The sequence below is a fragment of the Solanum lycopersicum genome, chromosome 6 (assembly GCF_036512215.1).
Source record: "Solanum lycopersicum chromosome 6, SLM_r2.1".
NCBI classification, from domain to species: Eukaryota; Viridiplantae; Streptophyta; class Magnoliopsida; order Solanales; family Solanaceae; genus Solanum; species Solanum lycopersicum.
In genome coordinates, this window is record NC_090805.1 from 1735179 (window position 1) to 1756826 (window position 21648).

At 30.8% G+C, this 21648-nt stretch overlaps 2 protein-coding genes and 1 pseudogene across 2 annotated transcripts; all 3 read left to right on the forward strand.

The window, feature by feature from the left end:
• Window positions 1-704: 704 nt before the first annotated feature.
• LOC101254697 (protein Rf1, mitochondrial-like) lies at window positions 705-8081 on the forward strand (annotated as a pseudogene).
• A 3066-nt stretch (window positions 8082-11147) lies between these two features.
• LOC101255002 (protein YCF54, chloroplastic) lies at window positions 11148-14077 on the forward strand. The gene is made up of 3 exons (XM_004240403.5): window positions 11148-11463; window positions 12892-13130; window positions 13592-14077. Exons 1-3 carry the CDS (start codon window positions 11251-11253, stop codon window positions 13782-13784), a joined length of 645 nt encoding a protein of 214 aa, XP_004240451.1. The 5' UTR covers window positions 11148-11250; the 3' UTR covers window positions 13785-14077.
• A 3485-nt stretch (window positions 14078-17562) lies between these two features.
• Window positions 17563-20932, forward strand: LOC101255302 (uncharacterized). Its single transcript, XM_004240404.5, has 6 exons — window positions 17563-17934; window positions 18796-18995; window positions 19546-19683; window positions 19806-19886; window positions 20435-20562; window positions 20710-20932. The coding sequence occupies exons 1-6, from the start codon at window positions 17706-17708 to the stop codon at window positions 20747-20749; spliced, it is 816 nt and encodes a 271-aa protein (XP_004240452.1). The 5' UTR covers window positions 17563-17705; the 3' UTR covers window positions 20750-20932.
• Window positions 20933-21648: the final 716 nt, after the last annotated feature.

A 21648-nucleotide genomic window follows, 5' to 3' on the forward strand; every position in this document is an offset into this window, starting at 1 on the left:
TAAGTATTAAATTATATATGTGTGCATGTGTTTTACGTAACACATATAAATTGATTCGAAAAGACTTCGAAAAAATAATAGAAGTTTTAATTTAGTACTATTGCTTTCTTGCATTTTGAATTTACTTTGTTTTTTCATTCCTCTACCTCATATTTTTAAAATTTATTTACTTACACGATCATCTTAAGGAATTATGGTGTTCGATTTTGAAGGATGGAGAAAATTCATACTTTTATATTCTTATAGAATTTCAATATTGTAAAATGACAAGAGTTTAATTTTTAAAATACAAATGATTGTTCGATTACTAGTTAGAAAGAGAATTATTCATGCATTAAAAAATTAATATTTCAATATCATATTTAGGATTTTAGTGGCTTTATCCAAAATTTAGCATACTACTAGTATGTTTAGTTAAGTTTTGAGGAAGTAGAGAAGTGTTTATTATTATTATTTTTTAAAAGAAATGTCTGGCTAAATTTTTTAGAGTTTCATAATTCTACTGAATAAAAATAAGTTCAACGATAGAATTATTATAAAAAATTAATAATACAAATAAAATTATTAAATAATAATTCGAAGCACAGGTAGAATCGAGAATATTCAATAAGAAAATCATAGATTCATAAAATAATTAAAAGAGCTTCAACATTTACCGTATAAATATATATACATATAAATTATTTTAATCAGTAGGTTCGAATAAACCGTTTGTATGACTCCAAGATAAAACAAAAATGAATAAATTAACAATGAATGATACTACTTGTCTGGATAGTTATTACCAATTGTATTGTTAATTTAAATTTAATTACACGCTAATAACGTTATGGCGAAAACAAAATTAAAATCAAACTCCAAAAGAAGCTGTATATAAGTTTTTGGCAAAATTAGGGCACACGGAGCTGCATCCATTGAAGATGATGAAGAAAATTTCTCTGCGGAATGGCAGTGGTATTCGCTTTATCTCTTCCATTTCTGGCTCGGATTTTACATCTAGAGCTTGTTCTTCATGCCATTACTGTAAAGAATCAATTTCAGTTAAGGATAAAATTGGTGTAAATAGTAGCAATTTAGATGATGCTGTGAATCTCTTCCATCAAATGGTTACAATGAAGCCTCTTCCTTCAGTTTTCTAAATTATTTAACAATATGATAAGTATGAAGCATTACTCTGCTGTCATTTCTCTTTTTTGACAAATGCGGAAATTAGGCATCCCAATTAATGGAGTCATTTTGACTAGTGTGATTAACAGTTATGTTCATGATGCATCGTGCTGATTGTGGATTTTGGGTGTTATCAATTTACTTAAAGAGTGGTTTTGCATTTCGTGTTGTCATCTTTACAACCCTAATAAGGGGATTCTTTGCTGAAAACAAGGTTAAAGATGCTGTTGAATTGTTCAAAAAATTGGTTACAGAGAAGATTTGTGAGCCTGATGAAGGCATGTATGCAACCGTCATGAATGGACTCAGTAAAAGGGGTCATACTCAAAAAACTTTAAGTTTGCTACGGTTAATGGAACAAGGGAGTACTAAGCCTGGTTTATTCATCTACAGCATTGTTATAGATGCTCTTTGCAAAGATGGAAACTTAGGTGCTGCTATTAACATTCTGAACGAGATGAAGCAGAAAGACATTTATCCCAATATAGTCGCATATAATTCAATAATTGTTGGTTTGTGTAAGCTCGGTCAGTGGGAAAAGGTTAAAACTTTGTTCTCAGAGATGGTGAACCTTAATTTGTATCCAGATGTGCATACCTTCACCATACTAACAGATGGACTATGCAAAGAAGGGAAAGTTGAAGATGCTTAGGAAGTAATGAAACACATGGTCGAAAAGGGTGTAGAGCCTAATATAATCACCTACAATGTATTAATGGATGGATATTGTTTGCGTGGTCAACTAGATAGAGCAAGGAGAATTTTTGATAGCTTGAGAGATAAGGGCATTGAGATTGATATTTTTAGCTATAACATACTAATAAATGGATACTGTAAGAAAAAGAAACTTTCCCAGGCCATGCAATTGTTTTGTGAAATTTTTAAAAAGGGATCAAAACCCGATAATTTTACCTACAATACAATCTTGCAAGGTCTGTTTGAAGTTGGAAGAACTGGTGATGCAAAGCAAATTTACGCTGAGATGCTATCTGCAGGGACCAAGGCTGATACAGACATTCATGCCACTTTGCTCAATGGTTATTTTAAGTACGGACTTGTTGAAGAAGCTATGTCGCTCTTCAATAAGTTAGAAAGAAACAGAGTATATACTGATATTGCATGTTACAATGTTGTCATTAATGGATTGTGCGAAAATGATAAACTTGACGAAGCACATGCTGTTTTCAAGAAGCTTTGTTTCACTGGATTGCTCCCAGATGTGAGAACATACAATGTAATGTTTAACGGATTTTGTCTTGAAGGGTTGTTTGATGAAGCTAAATGTATTCTAAGAAAAATGGAAGACAACGGTTGTCCTCCAAATTAGTGAAATGGCATCTTTTATGAAGGAAATGGTTGGAAGGGGCTTCTCAGCTGATGCAAGTACAGCTGCGCTTTTTGGTAAATGTTGTAAGGGTGAATCCTTCTGTCCTTGACATGATACCAGAGCTTCACTTGAATAATAAAAAGTGAATATTTCTTTTGGTTGGTTTATTGGGCTATGATACAATTCCTTTTATCCTTGCGTGAGAAATGGCATCAATGGGATTGCTGAAGTTGGAAAAATGGCAATTAGAATATCTCTTGATTTACCCTTCAGGGTGGCTTAGTGGTTCGGGCTTGGGACTTCCATGTTGGAGGTCTCTAGTTTGAAACCCTTTGCCAGCGAAAGCAATGGGTTTGCCTTCTGGGTCGAGCTCGTCGCGTCGGGCTTGCCTAGTGCGGGTAACGCCTCTTATGTGGTTTGCAAGCTATTGCATAGAAACGGAGATTTTATCCTCTGCGCATCCAAAGGGTAGCAGCTGCTGGTTTTTCTTGTCATAAAAAAAGAAGTATCTCTTGATTTTTCCAGGCAGGCTTGCGGAGGAGGTACATCACTTTTGGTATATTCATTGTTTTTCCACTCTTATTTATCTTGGAAATTGGATGTAGCTTCACACTCGATATAAATTATAATGTGAATTCTATTATGTGACTGTAATAAGTCTAGAGATATGATTTTCTGTGTTATTTAGTTATCCTCATGTATTGTCATTTTTTCTCATTTTTTGAGAATCATTAACAACTGCCTGTAATATAGAAAATGTTACGGAAACAACAGATGGTCTCAGGTTCAATTGTCAGTTTTCATATGTTTTAGTATTAGTGGACAGAGTTACTTGATATTTGTTGCTGGTTGGAGGCGACAAGTGTCCCGTAGAATTAGTCCAGATGCATGCAAGTTGATCTAGACACCACAGTTGTAAAAAAATATAAAATTTATGTTTTTCACAACCCAAGATTTTGGATTTTACATTATCCATGTGTTTTAATTGTGTGATGTGATTAGGGAAAATTATTGAGACTTAGTTGTTTTTGTGGTTGTACTTAAATGCACACTTACCAGTTCTTTAGGTATGGTAACTAATCTTTCTAATGCACTTGCTAGTCTGGGATGTGATAATGTTGCTTCTGTTGTGAGAACTTTGGTTGCGTGGATGCAAATGTAATGTTGAATTTGTTAAATGATCATGTCTCCACGTGTTAACGTTATCATAGTTGTCATTAATTTTTTTAATGACGGTATTGTTTTATTCAGATCCACTTATGTATACCTTTGACTATTGACTATTCAACAAGTACATGCTATCTCCTATCAACAACATAGATACCAGGTATCTTTAACTATCAAATATGTTTTTAGGTGTCTACGAAATATTCAATCTTGTAAACACTTTTAAGACACGAGTAACACACACATATATATATATATATTTACTTCGTTTAGTTTATCGAGGACTCAAGGTGATGAGATTATCTTCCATCACACATTTAAGTTGTCTGTAGAATCATTTGAATGTAATTTTAAGTTGAGTTCAAATTAACGGAAATAAATGCATGTTTCATGAAATGAGACATTTTCTGAATATCCTTTGAGATCTATAACTGATCGATAAAATGAATTGAGAATCATGAGATTTCAAGTTTAAATTCATATGATTAAAATGTATAATTTAAGTATGTATTATTTAATGGATAAAAAAACACCCTTAAGGTTTTTTTTTTTTGGCTAGTTAGAGGTATTCACCTAGATGAAGACTTAAATATTCATGTAGTATACTTTATTTCATTTCCCCCAATATAATCTTTTGGCATAATACATATATTAAAATCTAAACTTAATTTTAAATTTTAATTTTGATCTCTAACTTTTATACTCCACAAACATGCACTTTAACTATTCAACATTTAAATAAATAGACACACAATTTTTACAACCAAAGACCGTGAAATACAAAAGCTTCTACGTATGCTAGTGAGTCACTCAACTAATAAATATATTACACATCAATTTTAGAACTAAAAAAACAAATTAAATTAGTTCCATTTAAAGATATTTTCATTTCACTCAATAGTCTCTCAAAAGGTCAAAATCCTAGCTAGGATAGACAACCAAAATCTAGTGAATCAACCAAAATCTAGTGAATCAAAGGAAACAATCGTTCAAGATTTTTGCTGAAGCTTCTGTCACCATGGATGTAAAATCATTATTTTCTTACATCTTTGGATTATTTACATATTAAGAAGTCTTTATTATGCATTTTTTTCACAATGACAAAAAAAATAAATTAGAAGTCATTTGCACTAAATATGAACGAGAATCGTTCTAAAGAGAGGGAAAAAATTTGGTTTGACAAAGGAGGGAAAAAATGAGATTTTGATTTGAAAACATAAAGATATATATAAAAGAGATTCATTTAGGATAGAGTTGTCAATTCCACATTTTTTAAAAACTTTTGGCGGGACTAAAAAATTACTCCTAACTCGGGCAGAATAAGCATATCTCACGTTTTGTCACTCACATGTTTATTTATTTAAAAGTTGATAATTAAAGTGTATGTTTGTTCACTATGAAAGTTGGTGGTCAAAGTTAAAATTTGATATCAAATTTAGAATCAATATACCTTTTTACTTGTCCAATTTTGATTTTTTATTTGTCTCTTTTTATTTATCATTTTTGACAAATCAAGAAAAAATAATACCTTTTACTTTTTATACGCTCAATTTATTTAGACAGTTAATATTTAAAAAAAAAGATAGATTCCCTTTAATGAGTAAATTGATTTTGAAATTCTATCAATTAATATAAATAAAATAGTATATCAATTTTTTTTTTTGGATGATTACTCAGATTTTTTGACGTGAATTTAAATTTAATTCAGCTTTAATATTAAGGATGGGAACGATAAACCAAAAAAAATATCCATAGAAGCTGTATATTAGTTTCTTGCAAAATTAGGGCACACGCAGATGCCCATTGAAGAAGATGAAGATAAATTCTCTGCGGAATTGCAATGGTATTCCCTTCATCTCTTCCGTTTCTGGTTCGGCATATGCATTTAGAGCTTGTTCTTCATGCCATTACAGTAAAGAATCAATTTCAATTAAGGATAAACTTGGTGTAAATAGTAGCAATTTAGATGATGCTGTTACTCTCTTCCATCAAATGGTTACAATGAAGCCTCTTCCTTCAGTTGTCGATTTCTCTAAATTGTTTAAGACTATGATAAAGATGAAACATTACTCTGCTGCCATTTCTCTTTTTCGACAAATGCTGAAATTGGGTATCCCAATTAATAATTTCATCTTGAGTATCATGATTAATAGTTATTGCCTGATGTGTCGTGTTGATTGTGCATTTTCGGTGTTACCCATTTACTTGAAAAATGGCATTCCGTTTAATGCTGTCACCTTTAACACCTTATTAAGGGGACTCTTTAGTGAAAATAAGGTCAAAGATGCAGTTGAATTGTTCAAGAAGTTGGTAAGAGAGAAGATTTGTGAGCCTGATGTAGTCACGTATGCAACTGTAATGAATGGGCTAAGCAAAAGGGGTCATACTCAGAAGACTTTAAGTTTGCTCCGGTTAATGGAACAAGGTAATACTGAGCCCAACATATACATCTACAACATTGTTATAGATGCTCTTTGCAAAGATGGAAACTTAGATGTTGCTATCAACATTCTGAACGAGATGAAGCAGAAAGACATTCATCCAGACGTATTAACGTATAATTCATTGATTGATGGTTTATGTAAGCTCGGTCAGTGGGAAAAGGTTACGTCTTTGTTCTCTGAGATGGTGAACCTTAATATGCATCCAGATGTGCGCACCTTCACCATACTAACAGATGGACTATGCAAAGAAGGGAAAGTCGAAGAAGCTGAGGAAGTAATGAAACACATGATCGAAAAGGGTGTAGAGCCTAATATAATCACCTACAGTGCATTGATGGATGGATATTGTTTGCGTGGTCAAGTGAATAGAGCAAGGAGAATTTTTGATAGCTTGAGAGAGAAGGGCATTGAGACTAACATTTTTAGCTATAACATACTAATAAAGGGATACTGTAAAAAAAAGAAAGTGGATGAGGCCATGCAATTGTTTTGTGAAATTTCTCAAAAGGGATTGAAACCTAATATCGTCACCTACAATACTATCTTGCAAGGTCTTTTTGAAGTTGGAAGGACTGGTGATGCAAATCAACTTTACGCTGAGATGCTATCTTCAGGGACCAAGCCTACTATACAGAGTCATGTCATTTTGCTCAATGGTTATTATAACTACGGACTTGTTGAGGAAGCGATGGCATTCTTTAATAAGTTAGAAAGAAACAGAGAATATACTGATATTGAATGTTACAGTGTTGTCATTAATGGGTTGTGCAAAAATGGTAAACTTGACGAAGCACATGCTGTTTTCGAGAAGCTTTGTTTCACTGGATTGCTCCCAGATGTGATAACATACACTGTAATGATTAATGGATTTTGTCTTAAAGGGTTGTTTGATGAAGCTAAATGTATCCTAAGAAAAATGGAAGACAACGGTTGTCCTCCAAATAATGTCACTCATAATGTTATTGTGCAAGGATTTCTCAGGTGCAAAAAAATTAGTGAAATGGCATCTTTTATGAAGGAAATGGATGGAAGGGGCTTCTCATTTGATGCTGGTACAACTGCGCTTTTGGTAAACGCCGTGAGGGTGAATCCTTCTGTCCTTGACATGATACCAGAGCTTCACTCGAAAAGTAAGAAGTGAATATTGTTTGGTTTATTCAGCTACGCTATCGCTGTGATACAATTCCTATTTAGCCCTGCAAAAGAAATAACACCCTATGCATTTGCTAAAGTTGATGGCAATTAGAACATTGTTTGAGCTTTCAACACAGCCTAATGAGGAGGTACATTAATTTTGGTTTGAGTTTTTCTTACCATCCTTCTTTTTCTTAGAAATCTAATGTCATTGCACTCTTAATATGAGAAAAAATGGTGACCATACTGATATTCTTAAAAAAGGAATAGTTGTAAATTCACTTATGTGTACATATTACTCCGTCTAGTCCATAATAAATGAATTATTGAGACTTTTTTCCATAAAACTCGTGGAACTCTTTTCCATATTTACTCTTTCATTGAATGAGATTCTTAACTTATTTACATTTTTATAGGAAACTAGTTTGAAAATAATCAAAAGGGTAATAGTGCAAAATGGTCTTTAATTTATGTCCTTAAATATTTTTCTTAAGGGTTGTGCCACACATCAACAATTCACTTAATATGGTCTAGGATGAGTATAAGTCTAGTAATATCATTTTATTAATAATATACAGGTACATCAGAACATTCATGCTTCTGAATAAACCCTCCCAGAAAAATTATCTATTAATTTATATGCAGGTTGATGCTGGGCAAGTTGCTAGTACAGGAATTGTTGCACCAAGTTATGTTCAGAAACTTGCACTTATAAATGTCGAATACCAAAATTTTTAAAGTCAAGTAATTCTCTTGACTTTAAATGTAGACATTAAAAACTTTTGTTTTATTGTATTGGATTTTCAGTGGTGTTCAGGCCAACTAACACACACCTATACTAATTCCACGGTGTACCTACTATCTCCCACCAGCACCGGTACCTGTAATTTTGTCCACCAAGGAAATCTCATTAAGTTCCATAAAAATATATATTTTAACCATGGACTTTCTGCAATTGTCTTCCAATTCAAGATTCTTGGAATAGAATCAGCAACACGAATAACTATATCTTCATCAACCTTTGAACAATGCTCAAATATCCAAATTTGAAGAGCAAGAGGCAAGCCACCAATTCTATAGTACTTATGTGTTGACTTAAGCTCATGCCTCACAGAATCAGACAACTTTTTGTAGACATCTAAACCCCACGGATATGAACTGAATTTTCCACTTTCCACAAGGTAAAAATCTCTATTGCTAATTTGGTATTCGTTGTCCTCATATGAAAATAAAAAATCATTAATGAAGTATAGAACATCCAATGAAGCAGCTGAGTCATCATCTATGAATTTTTTAGCTAAAAACAGTGCACGTAGATGACTCTTTGGAACTGTGATTTTTTCCGGAAAATAACTACTCATCAAACTACATCTAGAATTGGGAACATTGATAGAAGTGTCATCACTAACACAATTTAAGCCCGTAACTATCCCAAATTCTCTAAGACCAAAAAATAACTTTTTGTTATTTATTTCAATAGCAAACACATCATCCGGTGTGTGTTTTAACTCTCTATTTATAAGACAATGAATAAGTTGTAGTTGTGTGCTCGATTTTGGAAGGTCAAGAAAGTACCCAAAACATGTATTCCTAAACAACTCAAGTTGTTTATCAGATAAAGATAGTTTGATTTGTTCAATTACACTATGATTAGTGTAACATGACCACCTACTCGAAATATACACAACATCAGGATGTTTTCAGAATTTACGATCCTGCATATGCATTAAACATGAATTAAAAATGTGTTACTACATACTAAAGATGAATGAAGATGAATTTCACATACTATGTGTCGAAGAAAGGTAGTAATTAGTTGAATAAAAGATGAATTTCACATACTAATCTAAAAAACAAGCAGCAATACATACAACCGTTGCTAAACAACAAATAACTAAGAAGTACTAGCACATACCGGATATCTACTCTCTGGTAGAATGACACTTTTGAGTAAACGATTTCGTGTTTTTCCATGATTCACTGGCTTTTTCTTCTCTAATCCATCTTTATTTTTAAAACTTTTTGACTGAAATTGAGGAGGTAAATCCTCAAAATCATCATCACTGTCAACGAGTTTCTTCGATGTAGATGCCAAAGTAACACATATTTTTTTCAATTTCTTCATTGTTTTAACCTCTTTAACTCGTTTTTTACCTTTCTTTTGCTTCTTGTTTTGTTCCTCATTGTTCTTCTCCCCCGATATTTGTGAGATTCCCAAACTAAAACTTGGAACTTCATCCATAGAAGTAGAAGACGAAACTTGAAGCTTCTTTCGACTTCTTCATAAACTTTCGGATTCGAAAGTATCAATATCCCTCACTAGACGCGGACTTCTTCTAAGACCTTCTTCCATTAAAATTCGTGCAGAAAATGGAGAAAAAAAAATAAAAACCCTAATTTTTTGAACAGACTAGACGAGGAGAAGGAGAAAGAAAAAGAAAAGAGTGAGAGAGGATATGACTTGAGCGAATACGTTTTACTTTGTTTAAAAATTGTATAAAAATGGAATAAATAAGTTCTAAAATTGTTTTAAGTTAATATAGCTAAAACTTGACAAAAATGGTAACAAATAAAAAGTATACTTAAAATTGATAATTATAAAATAAAAGGTCTATGTTTATGTAATTTTTCCCTTTTTTTTAAAAAAAGTAAATTTTTATTCTTATAACTGAATACGTTTGTTAAATATAAATAATTAGGGTTAAAAACGAACTACAATTTCCTTTATTAATTGGAAAGAATGATTTTTTTTAGGTTTGTATTCGTTTTAACACATGTTATCGGATTTATAGGTAATAGTTTCGTTTTAATTAGTTTGACTCATCCTTTTTTTTAGGTTCGTATTAAAAATAATTATTTTTTTATTTTTTTAGTATTTTTTTAATTTTAATTTTTTATGTGATACAGAATTTTAATATATTTGACATATTTTTAATTTAAAATTATCAAATTCAAAATTTTATTTTATTTAATTAACTTATGTCTTAAGTTAAATATGTAGAATAAATTAAAACGGAAGAATTTTTTTTATTTCAAAAGTTACTACTTCTTGTGTACCAATATTTGCGATACATCTCTTTTTTAGTTCGAGACATATTATTATATTTAGTAATATTTAATTTTAATTTATCTATTTTTTCTTATAATCTCACAAAAATCTATAAATTTTTTTATCTTTCTTAAATTTCGTGTATTTGTCAACTCCTCTAATTACAAATAGTTATGGATAAATATATTTCAAACTAAAATATATATTCTCTCCGTCTAACAATACTCGTTCACTATACTAGAAATTTAACAAAATTTATCCACTTTATGAAATCAACAAATAATTTTACACTTAATTCATAATTTATCCTTATCATTAATTATAATTATTTTCCTATTATATTTTTCAATATTGTATCCCCTCTGTCCACAATTGTTTGTCAGGGTAAGGTCATGCACTCTCCTTTAAGAAAAATTTAATACAAAGTGTAATTTGACTAATATATTCCTACTACCGCAAGAATATCAAAAGTCTATATAACTTTTCAATTGAACAAAATTGAGTAATTATTAAGGGTAGAATTAAAAAAAATAACTAATTATTTCTTGATTGTTTAAATTGACAATAAATCTTGAATAACTATTTTTAGTATACCTATCAAATATTTGTGGACGAAGAAAGTATTTCTTATATTCAAAGGGTGATAGAATAAAATTACTCTTTTATTTATAATTTCTTAAAAAATCTGTTAAGTTAATAATAGATAACTATTATTGAATCGGGAGAATAAAAGATTTATGGGGTCAATAAATCAAAATGGTGTCTATTTTTGGTAAAAGGGTCATTTTGGTCATTTTCTCTATTTTCATAGTAGTGGGTGGTGGGGTTGGGGGGGGAGTTGTGCAAGGTAGGATAAGGTTGGTATATTTTCCCAGTTGGCACACTATCTTTTAGTAATCTTCTTTGTTTCTCTCTTGCCATTGTAAACATAGAGAAAATCATACACACAATTTTTGCCAACAATGTCAGCTTCAACAGCTCTGAATCTTGCTTCATTTTGCACATCTGTAGTGAATTCTCATACCCATTTTACTCATAAACCTTCACTCCTTTTACATGGTACCCAATCTTCCCAGTCACACAACAACACTCTTTTCAAGAACTGCAGCTGGAAATTAAATAGAACCACTAAGAGGGCTGTTGCTGCTGTTGATTCCTCTGATCCTGCTGAAAAGGTTTTACTCATCACCCCTTTTTAATTTATTTGTCTGATTTTGATTAGACACAGTATTTGAGAAATTAAAAAAGAATGTAGTACTTTGTTAGTATCAATTTATATGACATTTTTCGAATTTCGAGATTCAATTGCTGTTACTTATACAACTTTTTCACGTAGGTTACGAGTATATAAATTTCATTTCAAAAAATTTGAGGAGAGCGCAAATTTTGTGTCAAACTTGAACTGTTTGACTTTTGAAAAATGGAAAGTGTCACATAAATTGATAGAGTAAAATGTTTGAATATGTATGTGGAAAGTTTAATTTTGCCTGCTATTCATGTCTGCAAATTCTCTGATAGTGTAGTAGATTAAGCAAAGGTGGATTCAATATTTAAGCTTTATGGATTCAATTTTAAGGTTTTCGGTGTTAATCCTACAACAAAATTTAAAGTTAAACATAATACATAAACAAATACTCAAAATAGGTCTTACCCGGTATTTAACCGCTCAGAGCACATCTAGACATCTTAACTTGGTTTCAATTGGTAACTAAAGGCTCCAACTTGTCCCCATTGCGTTTCGTAAACATCCAATGATGACGTAATACTCAAATTTTGGAAGTATTAGAGGATCATTTTGTAAGTTGGGGTGTTCAACGGACTAGGTGTCTAGATATGCGTACACTAAGTTGGTTGTTTAGTTGTCAGATGATGTCAAGTTTAAGTTTTTATTTATGTATGTTGCCCTTAAAGTTGTGGGTTTGTATCTACTATTTGTTGTAATTTTAGTGAATTTTTATGCATAAATTTATGTTTCGCGTTAAAGTTATAGTCTTTGTTTACCCTCTCAATTTCCATGCTTTGTATAAACTTGAATGTGAAACTCTTGATTGTGCTTTGTTTGTCTCAAATGACCAAAACTCTCATGGAACCAAAGCAAGTTAAGAAAAAACATGTTGGTAGGCAAAGGATCCATATAGGCACTGGTGATAGCAAATTTTTGATGTTGGGTTCAGAATTTTTGACTTTTTGAGTTACTAGGTTCTATATTACTGCCTCCATCCCATAACGCTTATCATGTTTTGCTTCTCGATGATCAATTTTACTAGGTGCAGTTGAATGATTGCACTAGTTCTTCTCTGATCAAAACTGAGCTCATTTTTTGTTTAGCAATATGGATATTAGTGGTATGAGGTGGTCGAAGTGACTATTTTGATGAACAGTCTGAAGTTACAACAACCATCTATTAGAGGTTCAGGGTGTGTAGTTCATGTTCTTCTACTAGTCCTACTCTCACACGCCTATGAATGTATATGTTGGTCCTCTGTGACAGGTCATTTCATTGAAAAGGAAAAAGACAATTTTTCGGTAACTCCCTATTTGGCGCCATTTTGCTTTAGTTCAATGTTAGGAATGTTGATGCTGATATTCTGTTGCATAAACAGCAAGAGACGGAAAGGAAGAAGTACCATTTTCTTGTTGCAAATGCCAAATTTATGCTGGACGAAGAGGAGCATTTCCAGGAACAAATGTTTGAGCGTCGTCGCCTCTATGAAGAGCGCAACATGGAACCAGATTTCTGGCTTGTAGTTGAGCCCAAGTTCTTGGACAAGTTCCCTAATATCACCAAGAGACTGAACAGACCCGCTGTAGCACTTGTTTCAACAAATGGCCCATGGATCACGTAAGGGGATGTCATTGTTAAATAATCGACACACTAATTACTCCACTTTCCTGTCTGTATGCATCATCAAAAGATTGCAGTCTTTAGTAAGCAAGTTATAATTGCAGGAAAATGGTCAAATATACCCCTATACTATACGAGTTATCTTAACTTTACCATTTGATACAGTTTAGAGTCATTTGTATCTTCAACGTCATCAAATCATCTCGTACTTGCCCTTGCCCTTGCCTTGACCCTGACAAAACTCCAACCTGAAGTATAACGGTGAGTAAATTTAAACCATAAAAAACTAGAGGGGTAAAATTGGGTGACAAGGGCAATTACGTTGAAGATTTGCTAGAGGCAAGGGTATGAATGACCCCAAAGTATAACGGATGGTAAATTTAAGATATTTCATATTGCAGAAGGGTGAAGCTGCACAGTTTCAATATTTCTCCTGATCTATTTTTCGAAACTTGCAGGTTCATGAAATTGAGGCTAGACAGGGTTTTACAAGAGAGCTATGAGGCTGACAGTGTAGAAGAAGCTTTGGCATGTACTCCTGTTAGTATTGAATTTGAAAAACCGGAAAAATGGACAGCACCATACCCAAAGTATGAATCCGGGTGGTGGGACTCATTCTTGCCCCCTGGATCTCAGACGTCAAAGGTATGATTAGCAGACATCTTATGTGTGTTGCTTGAAGTAGCTCAAAAATCTACATTACTGTTTGTTGGTATGGCAATGAATGAGCATTTAGTTTGAGAAGTTATATAAAGAGATGTTTGGGCAATCGTCATGGTAGGCTGTAGGTGTAGATGTTTGTAGCTCATCTGAAGAATTGTACGATGAAACGCCCAGCTTATAGACCCATGCTGCGAGATTCAGTAAACAAAATGAAGAGATATTGAACATTGTACTTAGCATGAAAAAGCTTTATGAAAATCTGAAGTGTATTGATTGTTGTTCGTTTTTATCTCTAACCAAGTGTTGTTTAATGATTCTCGAACATGTACTCATTTTCGAAATATGGCTCAGAACCCAGAAAAGTTCATCGGATGAGGAAACTCTCAAGACTTTTTTTTATAAAAGAGTGTTACTTAGTTGAGCTCTCTAAGTTACAACATACTCGGTGAGATCCCTTTAAGTGGAGTCGTGGGGAGAGTAAGAGTATACAAATTTTACTTCTATCTATGTTGGGTAGGCATGTTGAGCTCTCCAGGTTCAAAAATGTACACGGTGAGATCACACAAGTGGGATCTGAAATGAGCTGGTGTGTGCATATCTTACTCCTAACAATCTACGAATCTTGTTTGGCGTGTTGAGCTCTCCAAGTTCACCTATTGAGACAGAGGAATATTATTCTGTTCGTTCCATATTAATTATCCACTTTTTTTTATACGTCTCTCAAGAAATCATAAATAGTTGGATCATATTACTTATCATTTAATAAAATCAAGGCATAAATTACTATATTCTTTCTATTATATCCTTGATACAATAGTTAATTAGAGCCCGTTTGGATGGACTTACAAGAAACAACTTTTAAAAAGTACTTTTAAAAGTGCTGAAACTTATTTTTAAAATAAATAGTTATGTGTTTGGATAAAAGTGTTTCAGTTGAAAAAAAAATTATTGATGTGTTTGGCAAATGAGTGTTGGTAAACACTTTTTTTTATCAAAATTTTTGAAATCCCTTAAAACTGTTCACATGATAAAAATTGGTTAATTTAAGGTTTTTATACTTAAAAAAATTAAAACAAAACTAATTTATATTTTACATCCATAAATAATAATCTTTCCTATCATTCACATATTTCTTTTTCATCACAATTTTTTTATAATGATAATAAAATAATAATAATAAAAATAATATAATAATAATAAAAGAATTAAGCAAAAAGGTAATATACCTGATCGACATAAAATGACTTTTAAGTTGGAAAAAAAACACCTCTCACTTAGCTTTTAGCTTTTAACTTAAAAATAAATCACTTTGATAATTGTCAAACAGTCTAATAAGTCAAAAACTAATTTTTATGTCAATTTGATCAACTTTTAAGCCCATCCAAACAGGCTCTTACACTTTATTTGGATCATTGTTACCCATTGTTTCATAATGTATGGTATTGTATTGTATAGTAGATACAATGTTTGGCTCGATTGTATTGTTTGTTGTTGTTTAGTAACATTTTAATTGTTTGGTTTGATTGTATCAAGTGTATTGTAATTTATAAATTTACTTAAATATCCTTAATTATTCTAGGATAGGATGTTTGACTAGGCTTAAATAATTAAGGTAAAGAGTAAAATAGTATTTTGAAATGTTATGTAAATATATAATTGGTAAAAGAAACTACATAACAATAGAAACACACCAAATTGGTTGTTCCATAAAATAGGTATTTCCATTGTTACGTAACAATAAAATTTAACAATACAGTATAATACATTTTAAGTAACAATCAAAACAAACATTATAAGTATAATAACGATACAATACAATACAATAGATAACAATGATCAAAACATAATGTTAGTATTCAAAAGATATATTTTGACAGACTTAGGAAAACTAATTCATCGGAGTACTTCATACATGGATTAGTCTCTCTCCATTCTTTATTCTATAAAAGATAATTTTGAAAATAAACTCAAAAAAGTTTAAATAGTCATCCAAATATATTTTAATTTTTTAAATCTATCATATTCATCATTTATTGAAAAGATTCATCATTTATTGAAAAGTTGATTTAAGAAAATATTAATTAAATAATAATAAAAATATAAAATTACTTAATTTCTTAATATAAGTATAATTTCTTAATACAAGTATAATATAAAAGAGATGTGCTAAATGGTCAGAGAACTTGATCAGAAAATTTAAAAAACTATAATATTTTTTTAAAAGAAAATAATTGATTATTTTTTTTAGTAAAAAATATTAAAGCTAAAATGATGAAAATATTTTTAAAAAATAATTTTTTAAAAAAAATAATTCTGACCAATATTTTTTTTTTTGATGTAAGAGAATAAAAATGTAATATATAAAATAAACGGATGGAGTATTTACTTTGTCAACTTAAATGCAAAAGAATATTTTGGATTATGTGAAGATCCATATCGCATTTAAATCTCCCTTCAAAATAATCGTATTTCTCTAAGAAAAATAAATTTAAGATTCGTTTTATAAAAATAATAAATACTAAAATTCAGTAGCAATCGACTTTCCATAAAAGAAGAGATCTTCTCGTGTTGCACGAGGGCTATAAATAAACAATTGTTATATTTTAATTTTTAGTTATCTCGAGTTTGAATTTTCAAAATAAATTTTTATTAACATCGTGTTAAAGTGAATAAATTTGTAATACATAAATTTAAATTTCATTGAATTTATATGAATATTAAATATCGAATTAAAAAAAAAACTATTTCACCGATACACGCGATGAACTTTCATTAGTTAAGCATCCCTTTCACTTTAAAATATGGTTGTTTTGAGATTAGCTTTTGTCAAATTTACCTTTTTTGGAGATTTTTATTTATAAAAAAATGTATTAGCTTGTATTTAATTAAATAATTGAAGTATATTTATTTGGTTTGTAAATGATTCGTGTTTTGATCAATTTTTTCTTGATACAATTTGTCACAATACATTTTTAAAATCTTATCACAAATTTAATTATGAAACTTTTATAATTTCTAAGAATAAATTACTTGTATTTATTTATAAAATTATATTACATTTGATTGACAACACGAAAATTCACATAAAATAGTACTTTATCCATTTTATATTAGGTCGACACTTTCTATTTTATATCGTAATTAAAAAATTATAAAATATTTATCATATATATTATTTTGCCTGTTGCTTAAATTAATCAGCCTCTTAAAATAATTGGATTGTCAAAATTTGTTTAAACTTTCAAAATCATATTAATTATATGAATGTAACAAAAATAGTTAGTTAATTCTATCCTAATTTAGAAACACTAGTTTGGATGGTTGTTGCCTGTTTTATTATATCATTTGTTAATTTAAATATAATATTTATTTTGATTGTTAGTTAAATTTTATTATAATTTGGATTGTTTATAAAGAAACTCAATTTGTCTAATAATCAATTTTTTGTGAATAGTTTTTACCTAAATATTTTCATACTATCATTTTTCATCTTCTACTATATATTATCACAGTAGCTTTATCATTATCTTATTTTTTTTAAGTTTATCATTTAAATTATAAATGTGTAATATTATATAACATCGTAACAAATTACAACATATCCAAACATTATATTTATTAATAATACTATATTATAAAAAATACGTAACAATCATTTAAACAAATTATGAGTGACAATATAATATGAGATAAATATTTTTAGTAAAATATGCATCTAAACGAGCTAAAAAGGTACATAAATTTACTCATATCTACTCTAACGGATGGGACAAACAATATTTGAACAAACAAGGATGAATTTTAACGTGGAAAAAATGCGAGAATCCCTCTCTCTCTCTTTTTGGTTAAGTACCAAACCCCACTTTTTATACATTACATTTATTGAGTTTTTTGGTTGTGAGAAAGAAGATGGGTGAGAAGCGAGTTCAAAGGCCATTGCAGAAGCTATTTTCATGGGTTAGAAAACAATCAAACAAAGTGAAGACATTTTTGGGTGTTTTCACTGTTCTTACTTTACTGGTAACTCTAAAACTCCTTATTCATCAACACAATCACTTCTTCGTTTTGGCTGAATTCGCACATTTCGTTGGAATTTTGGCCCTTATCTACAAATTGACGACACACAAGACTTGCTCAGGTACTAATTTCACACTGCAAATCAATTTATGAGTGAGGTATTTGCCCAGACTTTTAGGAAAAAAGTGAAAAGTGCTTTTGAGTTCTCCAGAAATTTGGCAAAAAAACCTGTTCTAGTATTTGACATAAGTGTTTTATTTGGGAAAAACGATACCCTAGTAGGGTCTGAGCCGGATAGGGCTTCGTGGGTTCGGATAAATCTAATAGCTACGAATTCACTATTTCGATACGTGCATTATTATAAAAAGGTAGATCTATGATGAGTTTACACTTAGGTTCTTATCACTAAAAATTATTAAAAATTTTAAAATTATATATACGTGTCCAAGCCACTTAGAGAGTCATTATCCAATTGAAAAATAGATTAGAGATAAATAAAAGATTTAAATTTCTAACCTCACTCAGTGAGGTGCACCCAATCATGATTACACGACATTATATGATAGTTCAAGTGTGGGTTCATACATTCATATTTAAATACCTTTTTAAAAAAAATATATAACTACTATATGTATGATTTCAGGAGGGGCATAGATTGACCCCGACCCCCTCTTGGATACGCATCTGTTCGCAGACTCTGTATTTGTACTAAAAAATTAAGTAAATATATGTGTATTAACTTGTGAACCCCTGAACAAAATTAACAGCGTCTAAGTAGTAAGGTGCATGTAAATCTCATATACAAATCACTAGATAACTCATTCAATTCCTTAAACGTTTTGCAAATGAATTTAAGTTATATATACTGACAGTATAATTATTTTTTTTATATATCTTTTGTGCAATTTAATTTGTGATAGCAAGTTATTTACTACTTGCTATCAATATTCTTCTAACAACTTTTTGTTCCTGCTGTGCTTAGGCCTTTCATTGAAGACTCAACAGCTCACAGCAACGTTTTTATTTGCAAGATTATTTTGTAGTCTTCAAATCGAAGGAGATATTCATACTATACTAGACCTTGTCACTCTCGTGGCAACGTTCTGGCTTATATTTATGATGAAATACAAGTTGAAGTCATCCTACATGGAAGATTTGGATAACATGAAGAAATATACCATGGTACGTAGTTTATACCTTTCCATCCTCTGAGCTCTTTTTCTCTAATAGTTGTTGTTGAAGTAAAACACATGTTAGTCTGTTGATCACTTTATTGATTCTAAACATATTAGTAGTTCGTGTCCAGATGTGGATTCAAGATTTTGAATTTGATTGGCTCAACATTTCAGTTACATTCTTAAAATTGTGTAGATTGTCCGAATCTCAAGTTTGGCATTCTTGAGAAGAATTACGACAATGGGTATAAGAGTCCATTGTCTTACCTGAGATTTAGAATGTAGGACCTAAAGCAGCTTGTGAGCGACCTTCGTCACTATACTAGAAGTTTTATGTAATGCCAAAAGAATTCAATAATTTATATAGAAACAAAACAAAGAAATAGTTGGATTCGATTAAGCCCTTTATTACACGTAGCTACGCCCCTGATGCTGATGGTGTTTAATTTGTACTACATCTAGTTGTTTTGTGCAAGAAGTTGTGAAATATACATTGGAAGTAAAATTGCTTAATGAGTAATGACATTGCTTTTTGGATCATGTTTTTCTCTCCACAGATAGTACCTTCTTTGGTGATAGCTTTCTTTATCCATCCTCGGACGAATAATCTTATTCTCAGTATACTCTGGGCTTTTGCTGTGTATATAGAAGGCGTCTCCGTGCTGCCTCAGCTTCATTTGATGCAGAATGTCAAGGTACATATATGTTTGTTCTTTCCATCACATGAATTAGAAAACAGAAGAAAAAGTGTTTGAATTCACGTGTTCTTAATTTTCTAAATGAAGTACCAATACTGTTTCCTGTTCTTGTATTTCAGATTATTGAGCCATTCACAGCCCATTATGTGTTTGCGTTGGGCGTTTCAAGGTTCTTCAGTTGTGCTCATTGGATCATTAAGGTTTGTTTTGGAGTTTTTCTTGTAGTAGCTTATAAGTTTTGAACTAAACACATCAATTTGTTAAATATTTACCTCCCTCGAGATTGGATTTCCAAAGCTTAATGCGCATACAGATCACGATATATACATTTTCCCATGTTAGAGTGGCAGAACCCATAATAAGGGGAGGATGAAGTTGCACTCACTACTTTCGAGAACAATCATATGTGAACAAAGTTCTAGAATAAACACTTTGTTCGCACCAATTGTTGCAAGTAGTGAGTTCAACGACACTTCATATTCACTGATAAAAAGTTTAGGATTCGACTCTGTTTGTACACTTCCCCATGCTAGCCCTTGTAACCAGAGGCAGAGGCAGATGCAGTTGCAGTTGCGGCTTTCACAAAATGGTTGTGTGTGTGTGCTGTAGAAATTTCGAAAATTTGCAACTTTACTACTTTGTTATCACCTATTGTCGCTATTAGTGAGTTCAATGACACTTCATATCCATAGACTTAAAATTCTGAATCCGTCAATACTTAAAGTCTCCGAGTTTATTCATATGGCAGGTCTATGATACATCTGGTTCATATCTGTCTTTGAGTGGAGGGGGCTTCTTTTGGATACCAATGATCATTTTGGCAGAAATTGTTCAAACATTCGTTTTGGCCGATTTCTGTTATTATTATGTCAAGAGGTGAGCCTATTATCAATATATTTTTAACATGTTACGGCACGTAACTTGCTAATTCCATTTTTCATGAACGATTATTCATAGTTAGTGAACGTCAGTATATAAAAGTTAAACTCGTTTGACAATTAGGTGTTTTTCTTTGATTTGCAGTGTCATGCAAGGTCAAATGATGGTTCGACTTCCAGCATAAGGTGTTGAACTCTAATTAGAGATTGTAACATATGTTGGTGCTTTGTAATGTGCAATCAACTTTGAGTTTTTACAACTTCTCCCTTTTTTATATGTTATCTTCTTGTTAATAAACAAATAAATAAATAAATACTATAATTTTATGGCAATGTCACATTAATAATAAGTTACATTTTTGTTTCTACTGTTTCTTTTTTAATCTTTCCTTGAGGTTGAGGTTTATCGGAAACTGTCTCCAAATCATCTTACGTACACTTTTAGGCTTTAGCTATAAGTATTTACAACAATGATAAGATAACAAATTTATTTTTGGGAAAACGTTTGATATATGCTTTAACTTTATTATTTAAAGTTGATATATTACTCTTTATGAAAGTGATTCATATATACTCCTGCTATTATAGAAATGACTAACATGTACATTTTCTCCTAATGAAATTTTAATTATTATTTTTTTTTAAAAAAATATGATCTATATGGGGTATATTTGATCCTCCTCACACGTATTTAACTTTTTTGTTTCAATGACTATTAAATTTATTGCTTTGATTGTCAAATTTATTTATGTTTTACTAATTTTTTTGTAAAATTTATTATAAATGACCCATTTTTTAATTTTATTTTTATAAATACAAAAACTAAATTACAATATAATTACAAAAAAGTCAGTTCTACACTAAAAAATGCTGGAAAAAAAAAGAATAAGCAACTCTTATAATGATAATCAAAGAAGTTAAAAAATAATTTAGGTATGAAAATGGTTAAAATATACCTTGAACTTTGCTAGAAAGATCACAAATATATATATATATATATATATATACCCCTACATGATTTTCTTTGAAGTCAAAAAAGTAAATTGAAAATATTTTTTTTCACTTCCGTTAGATGAAGGGTATA